The 27,948-nt window shown below is 31.9% G+C and overlaps 1 protein-coding gene across 1 annotated transcript in view; it reads left to right on the top strand.

Moving 5' to 3' along the window:
• The window catches only part of ARID2 (AT-rich interaction domain 2), a 159,463-nt gene that overhangs the window by 68,578 nt on the left and 62,937 nt on the right, over window positions 1–27,948 (top strand). The window contains exons 4-6 of the mRNA XM_063074980.1: window positions 14,534–14,667; window positions 20,575–20,793; window positions 24,299–24,366. Of these exons, the coding sequence (XP_062931050.1) occupies window positions 14,534–14,667; window positions 20,575–20,793; window positions 24,299–24,366 (421 nt within the window). The remainder of the gene's footprint in view (window positions 1–14,533; window positions 14,668–20,574; window positions 20,794–24,298; window positions 24,367–27,948) is intronic.

Raw genomic sequence — 27,948 nt, 5'->3', positions numbered from 1 at the left:
TCTAGAGTTTTCTTTGTGGGAAGATTTTTATTGCAGATTAAATTCTTTAATAATTATGGTACTAGTCAAGATATTGTAATGGCTGTAAGGTCTATAATTCATGTCCTCTTTTTCATTCTTAACATTTGTTATTAGTGTCCTCTCCTTCCCACCCCCATCACTCTCATCAGAAGGTAATCAATTTTGGGCCGAGCCGTGGCGCACTCGGGAGAGTGCGGCGCTGGGAGCGCAGCGACGCTCCTGCCGCAGGTTCGGATCCTATATAGGAATGGCCGGTGCACTCACTGGCTGAGCACTGGTCACGAAAAAGACAAAAAAAAAAAAAAAAAAAAAAAAAAGAAGGTAATCAATTTTATTAGTGTTTTCAGAGAGACCACTTTGGACTATATTAGTTTTCTATGTCATTAATTTCTTCTTTTGTCTCTCTTATTCTCTTCCTACCTTCCTTGGATTTATTTAAGTTTTTTTAGATGGATGCTCATCACTTTTCATCCTTGCTTTCTAATATTTTTATTTTTGAGGCTATATATTTCTTTCAAGTACTGCTTTTACCTGGTTCCCACAGGTTTTGCATGTTCTTATTATAATTAAGTTAAAATGTTTTTCTATTTTCTTTTTTGATTACTTCTTTGTCCTTTGGGTTATTTAAAAGCATATTACTTAATTTCCAAATATGGGGATTTCCCAGTCTTTTTGGTACTGTTATCTAATTTATTTGCATTATGGTCAGAGAACATACTATGTATGATTCTAATTGGAAATTTATTTTATGACCCAATATCTGGTAAAATTTTTTATATGTTCTGTATGTGCTTAAGTATATTCAAAATGTAGTCTGTTTTTTAAAGATTTAAGTCCATGTTCATTTGAATAAGAGATTAAATAGATTTACAATAGCATATGGTAAATATGTGTTTCCTTCAAACTCAAGAATTATACATATAAAAATCTGATTATCATTGTGTAATCAAAGTCATAATTACTCATTGCCATTGTAGATAGCAATCAAATTGTGAGTTTTATTTAATAACTCTAGAACTAGTTTGGAAATGAGTGTGAAGTTTCTGTTAGAAATGTCATAAAAATCCCTAGGCTAACCTCAACTGCTTATTTAACTCATTGTGGCAAAACTTTGGCTTTATGATAATATTTTTCCTAAAGGTAAAAGTATTTAAGTTTCTTCTACAGTTACTAGCATTCACATCTTTCTCCTTTCATTCCTTTTGTTTGTTTTCTGTTTTGTTTTGTTTGGTGGTTGGATTGGGCAAGACATACTTCTAGGAAGCAGCATCATGTTAAACTCTGCCTAAAAGAATGTATAGTCATTTTCTAGATAGCATTAGTTGGTTATGCTAGGACACTTATTTCCATTAGAGGCAGGGCCTCTGGACTCAAGTCACTATTTCCTTTGTTTAGAAAGGATGTTCATGAGTCAAAAATTCATTGGGAATTAACCAATTTACTGGGAATTCTTAGTTTACTTTTGTATTGGTTGATTTTCTGTTGCTTGTAACAGAATACCTGAAACTGGGTAATTTATAAAGAAATAAAATTTAATTCTTACAGTTTCAGAGACTGGGAAGTCCGTGGTCCGGATGGTGTATCTGGTGAGGGCCGTCTTCTGGGTAGGAACTCTCTACAAGGTACCATGGCAATGCATGGTGAGAATGGCAAGAGCTCTATCATATGCTCTCCTTGTAAAGCCACTAGTCCACACCCATGACAGCCCATTAAACCATCAACCCCTTACTTCGTGAATGGATTAACACATTCATGAGAGCATCACCTCATGATCCAGTCACTTCTTAAAGGCCCCACCTTGCAACAGTGCCACATTGGGAATCAAGCTCCAAACATGAGCTTTGGAGGAGGGTACAAGTATTCAACCCATAGCAACTTTTTAAAGTTAAATTAGATTAGTGTTTCTCAATGGAAGCACTGTTGACATTTGGGATGGTACAATTCTCTGTCGGTACATTGTAGCATGTTCAGCACCCCTAGCTCCTGCCTGCTAATTATAGGTAGTGCTTCCCTGGTCATTGTGATAAATAAACATGACCCCATACTTTTCCAGACTATCCCTGGAATAGTACCACCCTCAATTGAAAACTACTGAATTAGATCAGCAGCTTTCTTAAGATAGCTTTTTGCTGCTTAACAGAATTTTAATTCTTAGATTTAGAAAGTTTAGGAATATAAACATTTTTATTGCTTTTTAGTACTACATGCCTATTCACCTTTGATTCTGATTTGTTCTGATTCATTATCTACTAATATGTTATGTCAGTAACCAACTTAAAATGTCTCACATTCTTGAGGCAGTGAGTTTTCAGTCTGCTCTACAGAGCTGCTAAGTATTTTGCAAAGTTACCTCAGGCCACAGAGAGATGGTAATGGGATGGCAGGAGTGGGCAGGATTCTGGAGTAAGTGCAATTTCCTTTTACCTCTTTTACAAACTATGCTTTCAGACAAGAAAGGGTTCTGTTGTCCTAAGTTATATCTTCTTTCTTCTGCCTTTACAGGAACAAATGATTAAAAATGAAAAGCATGGCTTGGCGACAAAGATATCTAAACATTTTTTGACCTACAATTTCTAGATCACTAGATATTATAAACAGTATTGTTGTAAGTTTTTTTAGACAAACAGCATCCCAACAATTGACTACCTTGATAGGTTTCTTAAGTCCAGCCCTTTATGAGAGGAAGCATCTCTTTTTCAGAGGACCAACCACCTCAGAGGAAAATTAAATCACCTACCAGGCCATTTGAACAAAAACAATAAACATGAAGGGAATTCTTTGTTTCTGCTACTTACACTTAGATCAGATAATTCTTTGTAAGACTATTCGTCCATATTTGTTTCTGTTGTAAACCATCTTTATTAAAACCACAGTATCTGTTGGAGTGCCGAAAGTCATTCAGGCAAACTTTTTCATTGCAGTATCTTTATTCTGTGGGTCATTCTTGTGTTATATACTCTGAATAAATGCAACAAAACTACCATTTATTTTTTTCTCCCCCAAATAAATGGCAGTTATTTCCTAAATTCAAAATACTTAGTGTCAGTGATTTCTACATTGGGATTTAGGGAATTCTGCTTGTCTTCCTCAGTTCATGCTGGATGCTTAGATTCCGGAAGGATTTCTAATATGACGACTATTTTGTTCTTGTTTTTTGAAAAAACAAGTAAATGTAATAAAATGGATACTATTTAGGCAATGGAATAATTGCTGTCAATTATTAGAAAGGGAAAAACACAACTAAAGATTTACAAATTTTGTAAGAGTAGATACATTAATAGAATGAAGATAAGCTCAAAGGTGAATTTTTTTCTGGAAAGACTAATTCCTAGAGATACTTAGCTGACTGTATATGACTAATCTAGTACTTCTCATATGCATAGGAGGATACTTTTATTTAGATTCATTCGTACTAATATACTTTTATATTTTAGTTATTTTTTAAAATTATTGGAAAATATGAAGAAAACGTCTGCATAAATGACCTAGAATAGAAGAACCCTTTTCTCTGTCTCTATATTTTATGCAATTTCTAATTAATTTTGAAAGAATACTTATGCAGAGACATAGGTAAATAGGTCAGCATAGAAGTAGTAGACTTGGATTCAGTGTTAGAAAAATTAGTCTTTAGGTTATGTCTCAGGTATCTAGGGCCAGTTGCAGCACCAGGGAGAGCTCCCAGTGTGCTCTTTGTTCTGATGGTGTTATCTTAAATGGTAGACGGCATTTGGTCCTAGGTACATTGGTTGAACAAGCCCAATTCCCCAGAGCATTAGATTTTTCTTTCTCATTTGGTCAGAGCCTTCAATTTCACTGAGGTCAGAAAACAAAGTTTAGAAATTAAGTAATGAAACTAATTTATATATCATGTGGTAGAACTAACTCTGAAAAGGAGTTCTGTAATATTCTGCCTACTTAGCTATTATTTGTGTATTGAATTTGGTGTGATAAGTTACCCCTTCTCTCACCTTTCCAGACGGCTTTCACCACAAGTACCATTCTTTTTCCTATTTCAATCTAAAACTTACTGTTTTGTAAGTTTCTACCCTGTCCTTTTTTTTCTTAGAATTTTTATATTCTAGTGGATTTTTTTTAACATAGAAGAGTTCTTAGCTTATTTAAGAACTGTAAGTAAATTTTATTTATTGTAATAATTCAGAAATAAATCCAAGTATTTATGAAGGCTACTTTTTAGTATAGGAGTATATTATATTTCATCTTGTTCATCCTCCATATGCCAGTATTTAAGTCCCATTTCCCCCTGTAAAATATCATTTCTACCCATTGTACAACCACCTCAACTCTACTCTTCTTCTCATGTGGTCACTACTTTCCAGCTAACTACAGCATTCCCCTGCAGTCTCCAGATATCCCATTTCATTTATAATAAACTCCCCTATATTGTCAATTTTTTCTTATGGTACTCTGCCTTGCCCTCTTTCTTCTTAGTCTTCCTTTTCTTCTTTCCTACTACTTTTTACCCCTCCCTCCTCTTTCATACTTCCTAATTAATTTCTTTCCTTTCTCTCTCTCCACTTTTCCTTTCTTCTCCGTATCCTCCTTGCTCTTCTTTTCCTTGTTCATTGTCTTCTTCCCTTCATATTTTTCTTATTCCTCTTCCTGCTTCTCCTACCTACTTCCTGTCTCCCTGAATCTTCTTTCTTTCAAGTTAAAGTTTCTCTTTCCCCTGAAAATACTACTACTACTTGGGTCCCATCTCAAGAAATGACTATATTTACTTTTTCTAAAAAAGCTCTTTAAAGATTTATTACTTTACTTAAATCCCCCTGTCCTCATTCCTGCTTGCTGTATTCTTTTTATATGTTCTAGTAATACACAAAATAAAATAGGAACTGGCATTTGTGATATTTAAAAAAAAATACTTTTCCTACCACTTTAAAATGATTTATGTCTCCCCCGCCCCAAATTCAGGCCCTCCCTCTACTTCACCTTGTTAATGTCTAGCAACTAGTACTCAAAATATGCAAATGTAGAATAGCCATGTTACATCATGCTCCTTTCCTTTTGAGTTTTTTGCCCAGATCCAAAAGTCTTATACCCTCCTTAACTCACCCATTCTTTCAATATTCAAATAAACTGTTCCCCCACCTTCTGTAAAATCCAGTGTTCTCTACATGCCACCTACCCCAGGGAGCTTATAATTTCTCTGGTCATCATCTATACCATTTTCTGCTTGTGCCAAATTCTTGATCCTACTCCATGTTCCCCTCCTAGAACAAAACACTTTCCAGCCTGTATCAGCCCAAGTACAGTTCATAAATGTTTGCCTCCCTCATGCAGCGGTGCCTAACTGATCAAAATGATTTATATCTTAATTCATTTTTTCCTCACTCCAGACTCAGAAGGAATAACTTGTCTACCTATACTCTGTATTTTCCCTGATACATTGTTTTTTAAAACTATATTTACTGTAAAAAGTTTTATAACTAAAAATAAACTTATAAATAAAATTTAAATCACATACTTCTAACACTAGAATCTGTCAACATGTTATATGTGCGTTGACTGTTTTCTTTGCATATATCTATTTATGAAATGAATATTTTAAATGAATAGAATCATACTGTGATTGCGTTTTCTAATTTTTTATTATATTTTCTAAAATAGTTTTACATCTTACTATTCTTTTACACCACCATTTTTATGGCTGAATGGACTTTTCTTTAATAAAACTTAATGTACCAGTTCCCTATTGGACAGTTAGTTTTAGATGTGTATAAATGGTGATTGTTAGCTTGATCTTTTGGTATATCTTTGACTATATCTTTGAGTGAATCTTTGAATAACATGTTTATTTCCTTCAAGTAATTTGCTAGAAGAAAGATTTCTGAGATCAAATGATAGTCATGATTTTAATTCTTTTAATGAATATTGTCAAATTATCCTCCAGAAAGATGTACTAGTATATATTTCTACTCTGTGTGTAAGTTTCTGTATACCTGAACCTTTATCAAAACTGGGTATTATAGTTTTAAAAATTCATTTTACAGTTTTGTTTGCATTTTTCATGTGCATGAAATATTCTTCTCCAGGTTGGCCGTACTTCTAAGTACTCTTCACTAAGATAGTCATTCAAACTCTGTGTGGTAAAAAAATTTCTTATGCTCACTTTATATGTCATTGTGAAGTAGATGTGAGGATTATACTGTATCTCAGAAACGTCGTTTTTGTATAATTGACTACATTGAAAACATCCTGTAGCACTTTTGGCATTACTGGCTTGCAACTTCTTTGCTACATTGGCCTGCCTGTGAATGATGCAATAAATGATTTTCACATTTCTAATCTTACCCTGTAATCTTCCCATCTCTCCATTTCTCTTCTTTTCCCTTTTTCCCTTTCCACTACCCTTTCTCCCTTCTCTCTCCCATTAAAGCAGCTGCTTCTCTGTGGCTTTAAGTAGAGTTAACATGTTTTTCTGAAATTTTTTTTCCCTAAAAACAGTCATTTTCTTATGCGAATAAATTTTCTCTGGTACAGCTTGTTTTAATGACTCACCAAAAAGTAGTTCTTTGTGAATTTTATTTCTGAAAGTGAATCTAGTAAATACATAAACTCAGACATGTTAGAAACATCTGTACTTGAATTCAGCTATATAGAAACCTCCCACACAGTGTAATTTGCTGTAATCCTTGTTTCTTCAACTCTTCAGCAGTATTTTTTTAATCGTTTTTCAACAGTATTTATTTTATTGCCATATCTTCTATTAATTTTGCCATTTTTATCATAAGAAAATGAAGAAATGTTTCCCTGGTGATATAGAAGTTAGCCTCTGGAAAGACTCAAATATTTATCAGTATGCTTACTTGAAATCATATTTATTTTTAAGCTTCAAAGAGTACTTAAGTTTCACTGGATTGAAAAATATTGCTGAAATAAATGTAGAGGTTTATCTTCAAATTTTGGTTACTTAGTTGTAAGCATCTTACCAATCATCAGCCAACAAAAACTATAGCATTAACCTAGGACAATGTTCATTATCATAGGCGCATGTAAATCCACAGTTAAGATCTTTTTTGGTAATTTAGAAATCTTTGGCCTACTTTCTTTGTATCTGATGGTGTTGTCATTGTTTTTATTTCGTAGTATGGTTGACAATGAGCTCATATTAGAAGGGTCTGCCCTACCATTTTCTTGTTAATTTTTTGCTTGCATTATTCAAACTATGATTTCTGTGGAGAACTCTATTTAATCTAGTTGTTCTTTTTGTGAGAGATGGTTTAGTAAAAATTAGACAATATTATCTTTAAATCCACTTAGCCTAGACACACAAAGATATATTAGGACATGGAAATGAGCAAAGGTTCTACTGGTCAAAAGCAAATGAATGACTGAAGATTCCTCTTTTAGCCCCTCCACATTGTCTCAAATGCAATGAGTAACATGGACTGCCTGATATATGGGGTGTGGGAGGGAGGAGAAAGTGTTGTTCTATAAATTAAGTGTCTCTCTCTATTAGAGTATCTTATGTGTGTGCCCCACTTTGAGGGACACTCTTCTACAGAAGCAAGAACTGTGGCTCAAGTTGGGTTGTGAAGTCCTGAGAAGGCCTATACTGGAAAAGCAGGTATGTTGAAAATTCTCTGAGTTGCACAACAAAAGGGCCATAGGAGGGATCCAGAAGTAGAGGTATTCTGAAATTCTGTATCAATTAAAGTTTTTTTAATGAAGCGTAGGTGCTTCATTTTATTAAATGCCCTTTGGCATCCTTTGTTTATATAATATTTTTCTTCTTTGGTCTACACGTGAGTTTAATGTTATAAAATTTTAAATATTGATCTATAATTGGATTTCTGCAATAAAATCTTCAGAGTCTTGGGGGTGTGTGTGTGTTTAATATATAACAATAGATTGGTTTTTCTAGTATTTATATATGTAGTCCTTTTTTTAAGTACAACTTTTATGAAGTTTATCAGAGTTTTAACTGGATTACAATTTTCAGGGAACTTCCAGTCTTTCTGTAATTGGAAAACGTTTTGCATAACAATGGAAATACCTGTTCTTTGAAAGTTCGAAATAACTTACAACTGTTTTTTTGATGTACTAAAAACTTTTTAATTGTGAAGTGTACCATGTACAGACAAAAAGTTTAATACACGTAAGTTTATCCATACCAAAACAAGAAAAATATAACCTACTAATACCTTGGAAGCCCCTGTGTTCCTTTATTGCATCTCTCAATAAAGTAGTAAACTCTAGCTTACCTTCTAGGTGATAATCATTATCTCAGTTTTCTTTGTGAGTTTTCCACTTAATGGTCTGTTGCTAAAAATACATTCAAATTTTTTTGCATGTTTATGACTTTCATATAAATGGAATCATAATGTATTCTGAAATGATTTGGGGGTGGGGGGCAGCTGGCCAGTACTGAAATGACTTTTTTTCCTTATGTAACATTTTCTTGTTGATGACTATTCATATGGATCTGTGTTAGTTTGTTAATTTTCATTGCATGAATATATCACTATGTTTTTATCCATGATATTATTTATAGATATTTGTGTTGTTTTGAGTTTTTTCTAGGGTATATGTCTAAGAGTAAAATTGCTGTATCACACGGTATTCTTTATTTTTTCCTTTTTCTACATATTTATATACAGTAATGGTTTTACTTTCTCATGGTGATTTGGAAAGTAATGATCCTGATTTTAATTTTTCTGTTAAAACAGTTGAAAAAAATTTAGAACAGCTGAGAACACACTTCCCTAAATATTAACTATGAGAATAAACCCATTTTGTTCACTCTTCCAGTATAAGTACCATACAGAGTACAGGTTTAATTCTTACTACTTTCTTATGTTTTCCCATTCTTGTGGAAAAGTTCTTCTGCTTATCAGGAGTATAATTTTCAAATTATTTTGACATGTTTTATATTCTTTTGTAATTACCAATGACATTTATATTCTCTTTTGTAATATTATAGTTACTATTGAGACTAATATCTGAATTTAAATAGTTTCTGTGCTCATCATGAGTTGTCTGTAACCATTTCCTATTTTAAAAAATTTTTTCCAGCTTTATTGAGGTATAACTAACAAATAAAATTATATGATTTTACGATTACAATAAGATGATTTGATATACAAATATTTTGTGAAATGTTTACTGCAGTCAAGTTAGTTAACACATCTATCACCTCACCTATTTTCCCTTTTAGTGGGAACATTTAAGCAAATTTCAAGTATACAGTTTTGTTAACTATGGTCACCATGCTGTATATTAGGTCCTCTGAACTTATAACTGAAACTTTGTACCCTTTGACTAACATCTTTTCTTTTCCGCCAGTTATTTTTATTAGTTCTTTTCTTTTTCATGTAGAATAGATTCTCAGGCTTACCTTGTACTTTACCAATGTGATCATCTACATTGTCAGATCTACTCTTTAATGCTCTCTCTTTTTTTTTTTTGGACAATCCTAGCAGAGAAACTTCATTACCTTTATGGTTTCTAAGTCACTGTACTTGATTTTGTGCCTGGTGTATTATCTTGAAGTTACCTGTATATCTCATCAGTAGAGGTCCACATCACTTAATGGCACCAGTTTTCCCATGGTGATGCTTCTTATAGTTGCTCTACATCCCTGGGTCTTTGGGCTCATTTTGACAAAGAATTTACAAGTTAAAGTTTATAAATGATTTCACTCCCTTGGAAAACCACCTAGTTCAACCCACCTTTCAATAGGTCTTTTTAAAAAATAGTTGTCACTCTCTGTGTCCCATTATGAAACATTTTATAGCTTCTCAGTAGCTAAAGGAAACCCAAATTGAACTTGCCTTTTTATGTGTTTTATTCTAACATCTCTTATCCTTTCCACTAAACCACACTACTGTCTCAAAAAATGTTCTGAAAATTTGCCTTGTTGATCCTTTAAGTTGCTTTAAATGTACCAGAAGTTCTAAAAGCTTCTAACTTAGAAATGATGCCTATATTTCTTCATTTTTATTCTTTAAAATTCATTGCAGTTGTATTTAAGGGGGGAGATAAATATGAGTCCTTGTCCTGCCAGCTCTTCCTGTAATGTTTCAAAAGGGTTTTATATGCAAGTGTTTTCATCATACACATTTCATTTTCCCCCCTCAATCCAAGAATAATCAAGTTTTTTTTGATTGATGGTGGTGGTGGTGGTGGTGGTGGTTGTGGTTTTGGTTTTTAATTTCCAGATATTCTACCAAAATATTTACAGATGAAATTGCATGGTATATGGGAATTGTTTTTTTTTTTTTAGCTTTTTCGATGTTGTACCAATATAGAATATTACAGTATTTCTGGTTTTAATGAGCACTTTCAAGAATTTATAAAGAAATGCTCACATAGATATTTGCTTATATATGAGCAAGGGTGTTAAGTATTTTATTGTTTGTAATAGAAACTATGGTAAGGGAACTAAAGTTTCACCACCAGAGTACTGGTGAAATAAAGATGGGTTATCATATGATGAAACACACAGTTCATATAAAAAAATAAAATTTGCTATAAAATCATTTAAAATGTTATATAGAAATATATTTACATAGAAATATGGTCATAATAAGTGTAAAAGCAGATTGCAAAGATCAGAAGTGGCATGAATCCATATTTTCTTTTTTAGTAAAGAAATTTTTTGTATGAAAATATAATTGTATCTGTGGAGTACAGTGTTGAATATCGATACCTGTGTGCAATATGTGATGCTCAGGTCAGGATAATTACTGTATTTATTATTACACAGAGAGGGTTCATTGTGAAGATGGGTAATTGTGGTTGAGATAAAACAAGATTGTCCGTGAATTGATATCTGCTGATAGCTACTGTTGTACTAGTCTCTCTACTTTTGCATATGGGTTTGGAATTTTATGTAATTAAAACGTTATTTTTAATTTGCTAAGGGTTTGATTTCTTTCCAAGAAAAAAATCTCTTTGAGTTGCATTGTAGTTAGAGAATGTACCTTATACAGTATTTAATTTTAAATTTATTGTGGTTTTATGTGTGAATTGGTACAGGATTAGTTTTATAATTTCCATGGAGGTTTGTAAAGAAAATATTTTTGTGTTAATAAATCAATGTTATTAATGATTGTACCATGTCTTCTATTACCTAATTTATGTTTTGGTTTACTCAATCTATTAGATAGTGCAAGAAGTATGTTAAATTTTTCCACATATGTTATAATAGTGCCCATATTATTCAGTGCTATTTTGAATGGACTGTTTTTCCCCCTTTGTATTGGTTGCACTTGAGCTTTTTAAATGAATAATGCCATCTAAAATAATTCTATAATAAATGCTAACTTTTCATATTTGCCTCCTTCCTCTAAGTCATAGAGGAAGTATGGCATAGATAGGAAATATGGCATAGAGTCCACCATGAGATAAATTAATGCCAAGTTGAAGAAACAACGAGGGAACCAAGTTTTCTGTAGTTGCCTGATTACAGAGTTACTGCCATCTGGAATCCAATATTTTACCAGTCTTGAGTTAAGTATGTAGTGTACTAGGCAGATTGCTATAGGAGCTCAATAAATAGTTGTTTGATTGATATGTTAACTATTCAAAGTGATGTCATTGACTTTGTGGAGAAAGAGAGAAATATGCAGTCTAGCATTTGTGGTTTAATGAGTAAGCTTAAGGTCATGCTAGAGAATTAAATCAGAAGATTTGGACTTTGAAATATAACTTTGTGTTTTAGCTGTGTTCTCTTGTCTTTTAATACTTCTTAGTTTAATGAAGGCAATGAGAACAAGTACTGGCCCTCAAACCAGGGGAATAAAAATTTCAAAAATCATAACAATTAGCTTAAACCACAAATTTCTGGAGATGAGAATTGTGCAAAGAATCTGTTTGGAGTAATAGTATTAGAATGTCACAAGGAACCAGAAGTCATATATTTTAAAAATCTTAGGAATATTTGAATTATGAAGGGTTTTAAGTATGTAATAATATATAATGTTTATTATGAGTGTATAGTACTTGTGTTGTTATCGGTTCATTCCCTATTTATGTTCCATTGTGGGTGTTCTGTGAGGGAAAAGTTCATTATTTGTAGTCTCTCTTTACTAGCAATGTTTTTTCTCTCCCAGCTATAATGAAAAATATAGAAATTTTAAATCTACTATGTTCAATTTAAAGAGCATCTTAAATATATTTAGTTGTAGGATTTTTATTTTTAAATTCTAAATCTTCATTGTTTATTTGATTTTATTTAGTTAACAACGATTTCCAAAAGATAATTTATCTTTAGTCTGTTTTTAGCCATATTAAAAGTTCAATCAATTCTAAAAGATTGTACTGTCTTAAATACTTCTATCAATACTATTGCCTAAGTGATTTCATGTAACATAGATGGTTCCTCATTTGCAGAAAAGATGTCACATAATTTTTGAGCAGCTGTTTTTCCAGTTTTCTTTTGAAGTCTAAATTTTACCTATACTTTTCTTTCTATGACATCTGCATTAGCAATCCGAAAAGAATAGGCTTGATTCATTTAAGTCCATTGTGGGTTTATACTAGAGAGGGACTGCCCCTTTTTACTCATCCTTTTGTTTTGTTTTATGTTTTTAGACTGTAATTGCTATCTCCTTGGTACATCCCCAGGATCAGGTTGAAATATGTGTATCTGCATACCTTCCTCAGTGCTCAAGGGTTAAATCTGTGTTTGTGTGTCTGCTTTAGTATACTGTATCTACAACAGTGAAGTGTTGAATTCATTAGCTATCAAGCTACCTGCTAGGAAAGATTTCCCTGCTTAAATTGAGCTTATATGGAGAACTTGGAAGGAATGGGAAAAGGACAGTTTAATTCCTTTCCAGTCTCAAGGATGTGAATTGTAAAGCTGGAAGGGGAAAATGAGGAATGGTAATGATTTTCCGTGCTGTTCATTTTTATATTTGTAAAATTATGGCTTCCATTCGTCCTGGAGATAAAAATAAATAAATAATTACACACACACACACACACACACACACACACACACACACAAATGAGGAATGGTAATGATTTTCCGTGCTGTTCATTTTTATATTTGTAAAATTATGGCTTCCATTCGTCCTGGAGATAAAAATAAATAAATAATCACACACACACACACACACACACACACACACACCCCACACACACACACACACAACCGGGGGGGGGGGAGAAGACATAACAATCACAGTTCCTTGAAGTTGACACGACAAGCATACAGAAAGGACATTGTTGGGTGGGAGGGGGAAGAGGGCGGAGGGAGGGAGGTTTCGGTAATGGGCCACAATAATCAACCACATTATATATCAACAAAATAAAATTTAAAAAAAAATAATAAGGTTTGGTACTAAAAACAAAATAATACTTCTGTGGTCATCTTATATGACCCACTTCCTCCCCACCTCAGCTTTCTAAAAGAGCAAAGGGTGGGTAGCTGTAGGCCTTTTAAAATAGCTGCTAATGAACTTAGCACCTCCCTGGATCAGGAATGGTGGTAGGATGGATCTGTAGAATAATTACATATAGGACTTTTCTATGATAAACGTGTCAGGGTATTTATCAGTTTAACATCTTTTTGCGAACTACAGTAACATGTAGATTAGAGCATTGTGTATGGCATTGTTTGACCAATCATTTTCCCAATTTAAAATCTTACTTAGGAATCTTACTATAAACTGGTAGGTAAAGAGAGATTGTGAATTTGAAATATTAATTCTAATTAATATTAAGAAGATTGATCAAACCCAGTAATGGTGATGCAATAGGGGGATATAGAAACTATGTTATAAATTGGTCAAAATGTTGTTAGGTACACTGCTTTTAGATTGGAATTTGGCCATGTTGCTGTTTAAAATGAACATACCATTTCCAATGTCTAGCCAGAGAATATATCCAAATAAATATACAGATTGAGCTTATTGAAGCACGATTTGTGCTAGCAAAAAAACCCTGAAAATAGCCTAAATATATCACTAGTTAAATTATTATGTATCAATAGGATCAAATATTATGTACCTGTTAAAAAAGAATGAGGCTGTACAGTATGTAGTGACATGCATAGATCTCTAAAATATATTGTTAAATAAAAATATTCACAGAAAATATACCAAAGTATGCACCTGAACCTGTGGTTATCTCTGGTAAGTAAGATTGGAGAGACCAGGAGCTAAGGAAGCTTCTAATTTTCAGTTGGTTTTTACAATGACCATGTATAACTTATTTTTTAAAAAATCAGTAAATAAAAGATACTGCTTTTCATCTACATGTAGTTGTCCTTTGTTATTCTCAGTTTTATATTTTTATGAGTAGTGGTCTTTTCTGAAAATATAGAAACACTTTCAGAACCATTGCATTGAGTTTATCTGCATCATTATTGATAAACTGAAGTTACTGTTCCACTAATATAAGAGGTTTTTGGTATCTATTTATTTACTTATTTTTTAATTTTGGGGCATCTAGAAAAGGAAAACATGTATGTGGTAGGTGTTAAAAAAAATAAGACATAAATCTATTTTTGAATCTTTGCTGTGCTGTTTTTGTATTTCAGTTACCTAGAAAAGTACGAGAAAGTTCATCATTTTGGGGAGGATGATGATGAGGTACCACCAGGCAATCCAAAGCCACAGCTTCCTATTGGTGCAATTCCATCTTCCTACAATTACCAGCAACACAGTGTGTCAGGTAAATATCACTGGAAATTAACAGGGCATAGGTCCACAGTTTTGAATTAGGAAAATAGATATCATCCAGTGAATTAGTCTCTTACTCTGCACATTAGAACATTTAAGGCCTTGGGTAATTCAGCCTTCAAAGATTGGCATCTGATTGGTATCAGGATCCTTGCTGTCATAGGCTGTTTAAGAATTTTAGTTGTAGGAATTTTTAGAGTTACAAATTCCCATACTTAAAAGTAAAATTTTTTTCTCATTGTTTTCACTGATTATCAATTTATCCTGCATAGTCACTAAAATGAGTAAAGGAAGTGTATTAGTCCATTTCTTATAACAAAATACATATAACTGGATGATTTATAAGAAAGCGAAATTTATTGCTTAAAGTTTCAGAGGGTGGGAAGTCCCCAGTGTGGGGAACACATCTGGTGAGGGTTTTGGTGGTGGATACAGTGACCCAGGGGTCTCACATGGCAGAAAATGGCACAGCAGAGAGAGACTAACCTCTCATGTGCTCTTCTTTTAAAGCCCTCAGAACCACACCCCTGACCACCATTTTTAATCCATTCACTGGGTCAAGGTCCTACAATCTAATCACCTCTTCAAGGCCTTACCTTTTAATTTTCATAATGAGATTTACCGCTCTCAACAGTTACAGTGGGAATTAAGCTTCTAACCTATGAATTTGGGGGACACAGTTCAATCAATCCATAGCACGAAGGTCTTGTTAGGATGAGGGAAGTCAAGAATTGTCATATAGAGTCTACTAGATTTTCTATAATTACTGGGATTCCCAGCACAAGAATTCTCAGAAATTTTCTGAATTATTCTACTATGTTCCTCCCGTGGTACCAGGAAGAAAATTTTTTTCGTTTAAGTCATTCTTGTAATGGTTATAGAGGAATCTGCTGCTAAAAGGAACTGGACTTAAATTGGAAATAATCATGTTGAAAGTCTGGTAAAGAGATTCTTAAGTAGAGTATATGGGGGTTCCAGCTCTTAGTGGCTCTGGGTGTTGGGACCGTGATGAATAGGAAGAGAGCTTTAAAGAGATATGTGTCTGTGTTTCTTCAATCACCAACATTTGGCCTACAAAAAGAAATGTTTCTTTTTCAAGGTATTTTCTTTATAAAAATTATGATTATTCTAAATATTTATTGTTATTATTCATTGGTACTAGCGCCACTCTCTTATAGATTATCCTTAGATTTAAGCTGTTTCGTTTGTGCCAGTATGACCAACTTTTTTTTTTTTTAATCTTCAAAGTTTCTGTCATTGAATTTGACTCCATATTTCTTCCCAATCAGTAATGGCTGAAGAAACAATCTCCTCTTAGAATCTTTGATCTCCATTCTAAGAGGCTTCATCTGATGCTTTTGTATAATTGGGGTTAGAGGATCAGGGGGTGCAAACTAAATCTAGCTTTGTTTTTAGTGAGTAGTTATTACTGCAAGAACCAAGGTCAAAGGAGAACATTTTAAGTCATCTTGTAGAAAAGCTTGCTAATAGTTTGAGCTGATAAAATAAAAAGGAGTGACTTAGGTAATATGGTTTCTGTTCCTAAAAAGAACTAATGACTACTAATTCAAGGGTGTTATAGAGGGTATTCCTACATTGAATGAGACATTGTACTAATGACCTTTAAGACCATTTTCAACTTTGTCACTCTGTGATTTCTATGTTACAGTAACAGCAGAGCTAGTCATCATTGCAGCTTAAATAGAATTTGGTGTCTGATACTACAACTCCCCAAACCAGCCTTTTTCTATGTTTGGTCTTGTTTAAAATCATTTTTTTTCTGTTTTTGGTATTTCAGAAACCTATAATGAAACTCATTGGTAGAGCTACCCAAGTAAAAGGAATGATAGAATTGCTTAACCTGTGTTACAACTCCTTTCTGATATGCTATGATGTGTATGGTTAGTTTTAAGGAGAACCTGAACAATTAATATATGTAACATATTTGACAAAATCAAGATTGAGGATTTATGAAGAAGAAACTGGGAATTGCTAGGGAACATCAGATTACAGAATATCTAATTCAAACTGAAAAGAGGTAGTATTTCAGGGCAGCATTTATGAATTTAGAGGTGCATTTTATTTTTCTAGAAAGAACCATAGCAACATCATGACAGTGTTCTAAAAATTAACATGATTATCACTATATAAAACAAATCTTTCATTGATAATTCTTTTCAAGTGTCATTAAAGAAAATAGAGTAAACTTCATGTCTCACTGTGTGTGTGTGCGTGCGTGTGTGTGCATGCGCATGCATGTGTTATGTGTTATAAAGAAACACCAAAATGGGATTACCTACTGGTAGATTGAGTGTTCAGAAAAATTTATTTAGAACCTTGAAAAGATCTGTGTTTCTGTCTTTGATCATACAGCCTTATTCCCCTTGTACGTTTGGATAAATGTTTTTATCCAGAGATACTTACATTGTTGATATTAAGAAAAGCTATTCTAAAACAGTATTTTGAAAGTAGTATAATAAATTTCAATCGGCAGTACCTCCAAGATATTTGTAGTGTAATTCTACTTGTAATTGTCATAATAGAATATCATACATTGATAAAATATGGGTTGGAATTTTCCTTTGAGGATATTGACTCCTTTTGCTCAGTGACTTTAAATGGCAAGAAAATATTAAATGGATTTTGTTTTGAACTTTAGGGTTATTCAGCATTGGAATCAATGTATTGTGGTTTTGCCATTTATTTACATAGGTTTTTGTACTTTTCCTTGCCATAAAAACCTAATATTTTGGTTTCCTTTTTTCTTTTTTTTCCTTGGTATTGATTGGATACAGTTATTTCTGCAGAATTATTGGGTGGATTATTAAGGACCTTTTTGTTCATCTTTTCTTATATTTTTAAAAAATGTATTTGCACTATTTTTATAGAAAAATTGTGAAAGGCAAAATTGACAACATATTGAAATTAAAAGATTTGTAGTATTTCAGAGCTAGCCAGGATTTTAGTGACCATTTAATCCAACCCAATTATTTTAATAAAAGGAGGCCAACCACTCTCTTCATAAGAGTTTTAAAAATTTTACTGGTTGTATTTGAATGAAGATTTTTCTTTATTTTTTATTTTTTTAGTAAATGACGAGTGCAGTTTTATTGAAAATTACTGTGGTAAACAGAGACAGAGAGCACGCTTGGGTGGCCAGCTTTCCACAGAAAAAGATTTTTCTTTAAAACTTCCATATTCTAACATTTGGACTACAACAGTCAGTGTTAGTATCACTGGAAAAAATGTATTGTAAAATTTCTGCAATGGAAATAAACAGCACTCTAGGAACGATTCTCCCTTTTCTCTAAACTGAAAACAAAGAGAAGTGATTGCTTCAAATTGTCAGCAGTGATCCAGTCGTATAAACTTTGAATCAAGAATGTTGAAAATAAATTTCCAGTCCCATTCTGATGAGAAAATTGTAGCTGTTTGATTATATCTCTTTGGGAAAGGGAAGGGAGGAGGATCTTAAAGTCTTGTAAATATTTTTTCCAACATTTTCTTAGGAATCTTTACCAAGCCTGATATAATTAAGGGACATTTCATAATTATTATATTCATTTATTTTATTCTAATTGAAGGTATGTTTGGCAAAGTCATTTAGGTAAGGATGCATTGAACTGAGTATCTGTCATTCTTCAGTAGCGAATAGAGCAGTACCTAGACATTTTGAAACCACATAAAGTACTGTGACAGACATTGAATAGGGGTTCCAAGTTTTTTCTGTTCAAGAGATTTGCCTGACAGCTGTGTGAAATCTAAAAACTTACATTAACTATTGCTGAGACGTAGCTTCTCATTATCAATTTCAGTTTGCAGTATATAAATATCAAAATCTGCCCCTATATTTATAGAAATTTCATTACTTTTTCCTCCAAATATTTATTTTATGTTTTTATTTATGAGAAATCTCATTTATCCGGATTATAAAAAACGAACAATGTATTCTTATTGTTCAGCTTTAAATATTGTAGAGAATCCGTGTCATAGTCATTTATAACTGTATTGTGGCACTTATTTGCCATTATGTTATTGGAGATATTCCTAGAGTATTTTAGAATTGAAGAGGTGTCTCTTCAAATGTTCACAATGGGTAATGAAGAAATTCTTTACCTACATAATTTTCTACTGTGGTATGTTGTGACAATAGATTCCTACTTGTGTTTCATTTGGTAAGGAGTTTGGTTTATTTTAACTTTTTGTAAAATCCAGGTATTTCTGAAATATTCCAAAATGTTTCATCTAGAAATTTTCTAACTCTTGTTTTCTTGCCTCCTTTCTTTAAACTAGTTGCAGCTTTGTTTGAAAAATGTACTTAGAGTGTTTGTCTCAGGACATAGCTGCCAAAGCCTAAACTGCCCCAGTTAAGATTCAGTATTTCTAGAAACATCATTTTTTATATGTATATATTATGATTATACATACACTACCTTGGTGTTTTATAAGCCTGTCTTCCCTCACCTTCAAAGTTTTGTAAATATTTCAAATTAATTCTCCTACAGATAATCTTAGTTATTTTGGTTTAGGCAAAGATTTTAGGACTCAAAAGCAGGAACCCTAAAAGTAAAATAAATTGGACTTGAGCAGAATTAAAGTTTCTCTTTAAAGACACTGAGGAAAATGAAAAAACAAGTCATTGGGAGAAAATATTGCCAAAACAAATATTAGATAAATGACTCACATTCAGCATATTTAAAACTGACAGTATTATGTGCTGGCAAGAATAGGGAGCAGCAGGAACTCTGTACATTGCTTGTGAAAATACAAGATCTCACAGCTATTTTGGAAAACAGTTTCGCATTTTCTTATAAAGTTAGACATATGACTCAGCAATTCCAATTCTAGGTATTTAGCCAAGAGCAATGAAATGAAAAATATGTCCCCACAAAGTCCTTTACCTGAATGTTTACAGAAGCTATATTCATAAGCATCTAAAATGGAAAACAATCTAAATGTTCCTCAACTAAGGATGGATAAACAAACTGTGTTTAAAAAGGAATGGACTACTGATACACATATTCATCACATGGATATGAATCTCAAACGCATTTTGCTAAGTGAGAGGAACCCAGCACAAAATGCTACATACTTTATGATTCCTTTCTTTCTTTCTTTCTCTCTCTTTCTCTCTCTCTCTTTCTTTCTTTCTTTCTTTCTTTCTTTCTTTCTTTCTTTCTTTCTTTCTTTCTTTCTTTCTTTCTTTCTTTCTTTCTTTCTTTCTTTCTTTCTTTCTCTCTCTCTCTCTCTCGCTCTCTCTCGCTCTCTCTCTCTCTCTCTCTCTCTTTCTTTCTTTCTTTCTTTCTTTTAATGGCTGGCAAGTACAAAGTATTTGGCATTTTTAAATAAAATAAAATATAGGAACGGAAACTAGATCAGTGGTACCTAGGGAAAGGGGTGGGAGTGACTACAGAGGAGCATAAGAAACTTTGGGGTGATTGAAATACTCTATATTTTAACTATGGTATGGTTAAAAGACTGTATGCATTTGACAAAACCCATAGAATTCTAGAACTAAAAAGCATGGCTTTTATTGTGTTAATTATATCACAGTAAATAAGAACAAGTTCTTTAAAATGCAAGAGTAAAAAGTGTAGATTAGTAAATTAAAATAATAAAACAATAATATTTTGGCAGTGATATCCAAGAGGGTATGTACATTTTCATATTTTAATACTTTTTCAAGAATGCGTTTTAGTGATTAGTAAACCTAAGAACTTTGAAGAGCTAAACTCGTTTAACTAGTCAGTTTGTGTGTGTGTGTGTGTGTGTGTGCGTGTGCGTGTGTGTGTGTGTGTGTGTGTGTGTGTGTATATGTCCTGCATTCAGAAACTGTTAACGATAAGGGTATCCAAAGCTTGGTACACTTAAGATGTTTTTGGTTTTTTTTCCTTGTTAGATTACCTGCGTCAAAGTTATGGGCTATCTATGGATTTTAATTCGCCAAATGATTATAATAAATTGGTGCTTTCACTGTTATCTGGACTCCCAAATGAAGTGGACTTTGCTATTAATGTATGCACTCTCCTGTCAAATGAAAGCAAACACGTCATGCAACTCGAAAAAGACCCTAAAATCATCACTTTATTACTTGCTAATGCTGGGGTGTTTGACGACAGTAAGTTTTAAGCTAAACATATGGTACGATTCTATAAAGGTGTTAAAGTTTTTTTTAAGGTTTTTAAGGAGAAAAGTACTTTTTTTTTGTCAATACAATGGCATTTTTATTTGCTTTTATTATGTTAAATGCATTAATTAAAATTGTGAATGTTTGGAGTTTTTAAAATGTAAATATTTGAATAGTAATTTACTTTTGGTGGAGCTTTCGAAGTAAAAATCCTAGTTTTCTTTCTTGGAGTTATATATGGGCTTCCTCAGTTGAGAAGATTAGTTGTTACAAAACTCTGATAAAGAAAACTAGAATCTGCAAGAAATTGTTTTCTGAAATCTACTTCTGCTAGTGTGTGGCTATAATTCTTAACCAAAATAAACATTTTAGGTCAATGCATTTGAAAATTTGCTCCCCTCAGTAATCAAAATAAGGTTTATCAAATATTTTGTATCCTTCTTACTTGTACTTGTAGGGTTTGCCAGTTGTAGGTTTTCATACATCAAGTTCTTTATTTTTTCTGAGATTATCTTATAAAGTCTAGGTTACTCTTCAGACAAAAATGGTTCATTTTCTTAATTGAGGTTGAATAGAGATTTAGGAAATATATTTTGAAATTTTTTGTTGCTCGTAGTTTTTCTTTTCAAAGTATCTGTGTTAGCTGAATGCTACTGATATGAAATTTTCTTGCTTCCCAACACTTCTACTGCCCCGATTTCGTTGAATCTTTTTTGTCAGAAGTATATCCTATTAAAGCATAAGATACTGACAGATACTGAAATTATTTTATCTTACAGAAACTATATGAGGGAGGGGTCTTCAAAAAGTGCATGGAAAGATTTGTGTTATCTTTTAATTACCTTTTTCCACAAACTTTTTGAAGTACTCCTGTATATTTAGCACAGTAGTCTGTGAGAATTTATTGTAACATTTTACAGATTTATGGCCTTTTGTTTTATTTTTAAATAGCAAGATGTTTGCAAGTGAGTTCATTTTTCTGCAGTTTGATCTGGATCCAGTAGTGTGCTTTTCAAACAATTTTACTTGGGATTATCTAAGTAGGATTCCTTGAAATTTGACTTGTACTTTTTTTTTACATGAAAACAATTTTGAAATTAGTTTAAACGAAAGTGAAAATTAGTTTTTTACCCTGCCTAAAACTATTCTTGGTTATGTGGAGGAAGAACAAAGACCATTCCTTCTCAGTTTCTGTCCTAACTTTGAAGATCTAAATTTGATGGATTTCCATCTCAGTTTCATGTTTTTTGATTCCTGATATTTTGTTTTGATTTTGCAAATACAACTTTCAGAACTTATTGTAGAATGGAGTTGGAAATTGTTTCACATTTTATAGAATTCTTAAAATGAAGCTTTTGGAAAGAATATATATTCTCAAACCAGAAGAATTTTCGTGATGTCTTACCATTTAATCATTGGCTAGGATTACAAGTGAATAACTTAAGTTGTGTATATGATAGAAGTAATCTTATCAGTTTTGGTGCATTAAGGCATGCCGTTCTTCAGTTCCAGTTTATCTTCATGCATTCTTAGACATTTTTATTTGTATAAAAGACTAAAAATTATGCAATTTAGTAATCTAAAACATTAATAGTTTAACAAATGCTATTTAAGGAATGTTTCTATCATTCGAAGAGTTTTAAAAAGTTTAGAGTTTCAGAGTTCACAGGGACTTTATGAAGATCCTATACCTAAAACCATGCTTTTACATTATGAAAATAATTCTCTTTGGAGTTTGAAGGTTATAGAAATATTCTATTTGGTTAGACTTTTGAGAGGTTTAGATTTAATTTTTAGGGTATGGAATTTTAATTGAGAGATAAATGTAGATGCTGCTTTCTTTAGAAAATGTGGAGTGTTGACACATTTTTTGTATTTGAAGAAGTATAATAAAAATTTTGTGTGACAAAAAATTTAATTTTTCTTTCTTATATTTCTATCAAGTATTTTTTTCCCAGTCAAATTTTTTTAAATAAATCTTTTCAGGACAAACAAACAAAATCTTGTCTCTCTTTAGTGGTGTGTGGGCTTCATTTTTCTGATTAAGCTGCTACTTACATGTAAGTTTGATATTTTATGAAATACTATTTTTTAGGTCACTGTAGTTAATTTATTGATTAAAATTTTTACACCTGTTCTTTATATCATTTCCTCACAACCCTAGTACTAGTATTAAAATAATTAGTAAATATAATTCATGTTTTAAATGTTTCTATTCTTTACCCTTCTTAATACTTTTACAATGAAAATTTTTATTCTAACCTAAATACATTGTAGACTTTATTATACTTAATATTAACTAAATATTGTTAGCTCCATAGTATATTTAAAGGGGTAATAAGACTGTAAAGATTCGATAAATCTTTCATAACAGAAAACATATTCTCTTGTTATAGTTTTCATGACACGTCCAATAAGGAGGCTTAATTTTTTTTTTTTTTTAAGATTAACATTCATACAAGCTAGTTTGAATTGTCAGATATAATTGTCAGTGTATCCTTTACTTTCTGCTTTCTAAAAGCAGTAGCTTTCTGGGCCTGGCTGAGTAGCTAAGTAGTTTAGAGTGTAGTGTTGATAAAACCAGAGTCAAGGATTCGGATCCCCATTCAGGCCAGCTGATTAAAAAAAAAAAAAAAAAAAAAAAAAAATTAAAACAAAGTTCAAATGAGAAACAAAAAAACAAAGGCAGTAGCTTTCATTACAGACTTAATCTGATAGTTGATGAAGGACTTAACCTTATTTTTAAAGAGGAATACATATTGTGACACAGCTTACATATTTGTATCATACTCCTTTACAGTCTGGTCCCATAATTGACAATATGAGCTAACAACATGAAAGAGAAAAAAAATCATATAACATGTACCTAGATGCCTTAACTTTTTGTAAAGCTATGAGGTCCACACGTGGGTGAGACAGGGTGTTACAAACTTTTTTTTAACTTTCGAAAATGTAAAGTTGTTGATAAAACAACTTTATCAAAAAGCACAAACAAGCCATAGGCCTGAGAATTTTTCTCAAAAGGCATTTCATTTCTGGGAATTATTTCCAAAGAATGCCTTGCTCTATGTTTTTTGAGGTATGAATAACACAGTTATTTCTGAAATTAATCGGAAGATTTTAAATGATAATATGGCAGTCTAATAGCAATAGCATTAGTTTGACTTTTTAGTATTTTTCTTCTCTATAAATGAAAACTAATGCAGAGTAACTATTGCAGTATTCTTCATTTCTTTTCTTTATTGTATATATAACTGTTATGAAAATGAGCTATATATTTCTAGTTTGGAGGGACACATTTTCTTTAAATCCTATAATTTAAAAAAATGTATTTCAAAAGTGGTTATCATAACTTTCATTTACTATAAAACAATTTCTAATGAACAAGATACATTAAAATGTAGTTTTACTATTTTTTATAAGCCTACATATTATTAAGGAATGAAATGAAGTTAAATTGATTGCATTTTTTTGAATGTACTATTTATTCTTTTAGCTTTAGGATCCTTTTCTACTGTATTTGGAGAAGAGTGGAAAGAGAAGACTGATAGAGATTTTGTTAAGGTAATTCACATAAATTAAAATGCTGAACCATTGAGTTACATGTAGCCAAGCCACAAAGGGTCAATGGTTGCTCATTTTATATACATGATACTTTTATTTTTAGCTAATACATACATTCCTATTTAGAAGTTGTGATAAAGTTGAGTAAAAATTCTTTTAGGATATGTAATGAACAGAAATACAGTTTTTATTTTATTATACATCGATTTTTGAGTATGATAAATATACAACAATAGGAACAAATGTTTGAATGACCTTGTTCTAAGTTGGACTATGAAAATGGGTTAGGAAGTTTTATTTTTATGTGTGTTCTGAAACTATGCAATTCAGGAAGGATCAAATCCTCAAAAAGACATTTGACTCTGAAAGATTAGTGGGTGTGAATCTAGAGGAAAATATCTGGGAATATATTTTTGAAAAGAACCTACTTGTGAATTTTAAGTAAGAAACTACAAAAAGACTTGAACAAATTAAAATCTTATGATATTTATCTGATAAAACTGAATCTGATAAAAATTATCTGGTTAATAGGTTTAAATCACTTCAGAGAAAAAATGGTTTGAACTATTTTACTTGGTAATGAATATTTTAAAATATTTTGCACATTCATTTAACAAATTTTTGAGCGTTTTCTATCTGCTAAAACTTTTCAAGACACTGGGAAAGACCATCAAATTTCCATTCTATTGCAGGAAGACAGACAATAAAAGTAAACAATGTAATTTGAGATTTTTGCAGGTATTGTAAAGAAAATAAAGCAGGATAATGTTATAGTTACAAGACACATGTGGGTGTGTGGCAACATTAGATGGTGTGAGCAACAAAAGCTTCTCTCCCAGAGGTAATAACTGATGATTTTTGGTAGATTTGAATGATAACAGGACCAACCTTGCACAGGAATACTTTTTCAGGCAGAGGTAATAGCAAATGCAAATGCTCTGAGGTAAGAACAAATTTAGTTTGAGGTACAGAAAGTATGCTTGTGTGGCAGGACCTTGGTAAACAAATGGTAAAGTAGTAGCAGATAAACGTGCCTGTTTTGGATATGCATATGCAGTTAAGAGCAAATTCTGATTAAAGCCAAAAGATAAATTAATCATATTATTGTATGTATTAAAACTAATACAACTAATTGAAATTTTTTTTAATATATTAACTTTCTCCCTGATTCCTTTAAGTAATTTTTTTTATTAAATTGTAACACATATTAGAAAAGTCCACATACGAGTACAACTCAATAAATGTTTACAAAGTGAAGACACCAGTGTACTCATTACCCAAATGAAAAAACAAAATATTACAAGCACCTCTGAAATGCCCCTGCTCATGTCCCCCTTTCGATCACTTCTTCCTTCATCTGGTAACTTTCCCTCTCATGCTATCTGTCTTTTTTTCACCATTATGTTTGTGAAAGATTTGTCTATGTTGTTGCAAGTATTTGTGCTTTTTACATTCCTGTTGCTACATAGCACTACATTGTATGAATATACTGTTGTTCTACTTTAAATACGGAAAGCAGTACGGATTCAGTTGTTTTCAGTTTGGAAACAAATAATTCTGCAATGAAGGGTTTTATACATGTATTTTGGTAAATGTGTGTGTCCATTTCTGTTAGGTGATAGACCTCAGAGTGTTATTGCTAGGTTATTGAATATGCATATATTCACCTTTAGTACTGCCGAACAGGTTTCATAGAGGTTGTACAATGCTGTCTTTTCAGGGCAAACAAACAAAATCTTGTCTCTCTTTAGTGGTATGTGGGCTTCATTTTTCTGGTTAAGCTGCTACTTACATGTAAGTTTGATATTTTATGAAATACTTTTTTTTAGGTCACTGTAGTTAATTTATTGATTAAAATTTTTACATCTGTTCTTTATATCATTTCCTCACAACCCTAGTACTAGTATTAAAATAATTAGTAAATATATATATTCTTTACTCTCTTTAATACCTTTACAATGAAAATTTTTAATCTAACCTAAATATATTACAGACTTAATTTTGCTTAATATTAACTAAATATTATTAGCTCCATACTATATTTAAAGGGGTAATAAGACTGTAAAGATTCAATAAATCTTTCACAATAGAAAACATATTCTCTTGTTATAGTTGTCATGACACATCCAATAAGGAGTTGCTTATTATTTCCAATATTTGGTACTGGCAGTCTCTTTCATTTTAACCATCCCAGTGGATATATAGTGTGACTACGTCTTGGTTTTAATTTTCATTTTTTCTTGCTGACTGATGGAAAACAGTATACCATGCCTATTTTGATACTGTCTTTTGTGCAGTGGCTATATTTTGCCCATTTTTCTTTAAGATTGTCTTGTTGATTTGTAGGTCTCCATGTATTTTGTGTAAAAGTTCTTTTTAAGGCATTTATTATGGCTTGCCTTTTCATTCTTTAATGGTGATCTATTCTTTTTTGTTAAATATGGATCTCCTATTTGCCTTTGTTGTACAGCCATGTGACAAGGTGTATATTTTCTTTATTTGTGGAATTCCAAAGTTGAACTTTTTAATGTATTCCACTTTGTTAACCTCTCTTTCATATATTCTGTCTCCTTAACTCTGAGCAGCATTCTGGGTAATGTCCTTAGGCTCGTTTTTTAGTCCAGTTAATCATTTTTCAGCTGTGTCTAATATTCCATTTGACCCATTTGTTAAATTTTTGTTTTAGTGACTATGTTTCATTTCTAGAAGTTCCTTTGTCCTTTTTCCAATTTACTTTTTTATTATCTTTTATGCTTTTAATAATTTTGAATATATATTATACATCTTTTAAAATAACTTTTTATAAATTTTAATAATTTTGTATATATTATATATGATATATTTTTAAAATATCTTTTTATAAATTAATATTTAAATTATATGTAAGTTAAATATATAATATATGAACATAAAATATAGTGTTAAATCTATAAGGGAACTTCAAAAGGTTCATGGAAAGATTTGTATTATCTTTTAATTTTATTTTTCCATGAACATTTTGAAGTACCCTTGTATAAATGTTATATAAAGTATGTAATGTATAAATAAAAATTAAATACACATGTTAATTCTATTTTTTTAAATTTAATCTTATTTGATCATACATATCTGTGGGGTACTGCATTGAATATCAGTACCTGTATGCCTTATGTGATGCTCAAATCAGGATAATTAGTATATTCAACATTACACAATGTAATCATTTTTTGTGAATGTTTACCAATTTCTCACCAACTCCCCTTCCCCCTTTCCTGCCTCTGGGATCTTAGTTCTGTCCTTCTGAATGTTCAATGCTTCATTGTGATTGTTTTATCTTTCTTTCTTTTTAAAAATTTGTTTATTTTTTTTTAGCTCCCATTTATACGTGAGGCATGCAGTATTTCTCTTTCTGTGCCTGGCTTATTTCACTTAACATAATTTTCTCTGAGTTCATCCATGTTGCTACAAATGGCAGAATTTCATTCTTTTTTGTAGCAGAATATCCACTGAGTACATATACCACATTTTCCTTATCCAGTTGTCCATTGATGGACATTAAGGTTGGTTCCAGCTCTTGGCTATTGTAAATAGAGTTGTGATAAA

The sequence above is a fragment of the Cynocephalus volans genome, chromosome 12, assembly GCF_027409185.1.
Source record: "Cynocephalus volans isolate mCynVol1 chromosome 12, mCynVol1.pri, whole genome shotgun sequence".
In the NCBI taxonomy this organism is placed as follows: domain Eukaryota; kingdom Metazoa; phylum Chordata; class Mammalia; order Dermoptera; family Cynocephalidae; genus Cynocephalus; species Cynocephalus volans.
This window is presented reverse-complemented; position numbering and strand designations above follow the sequence as displayed.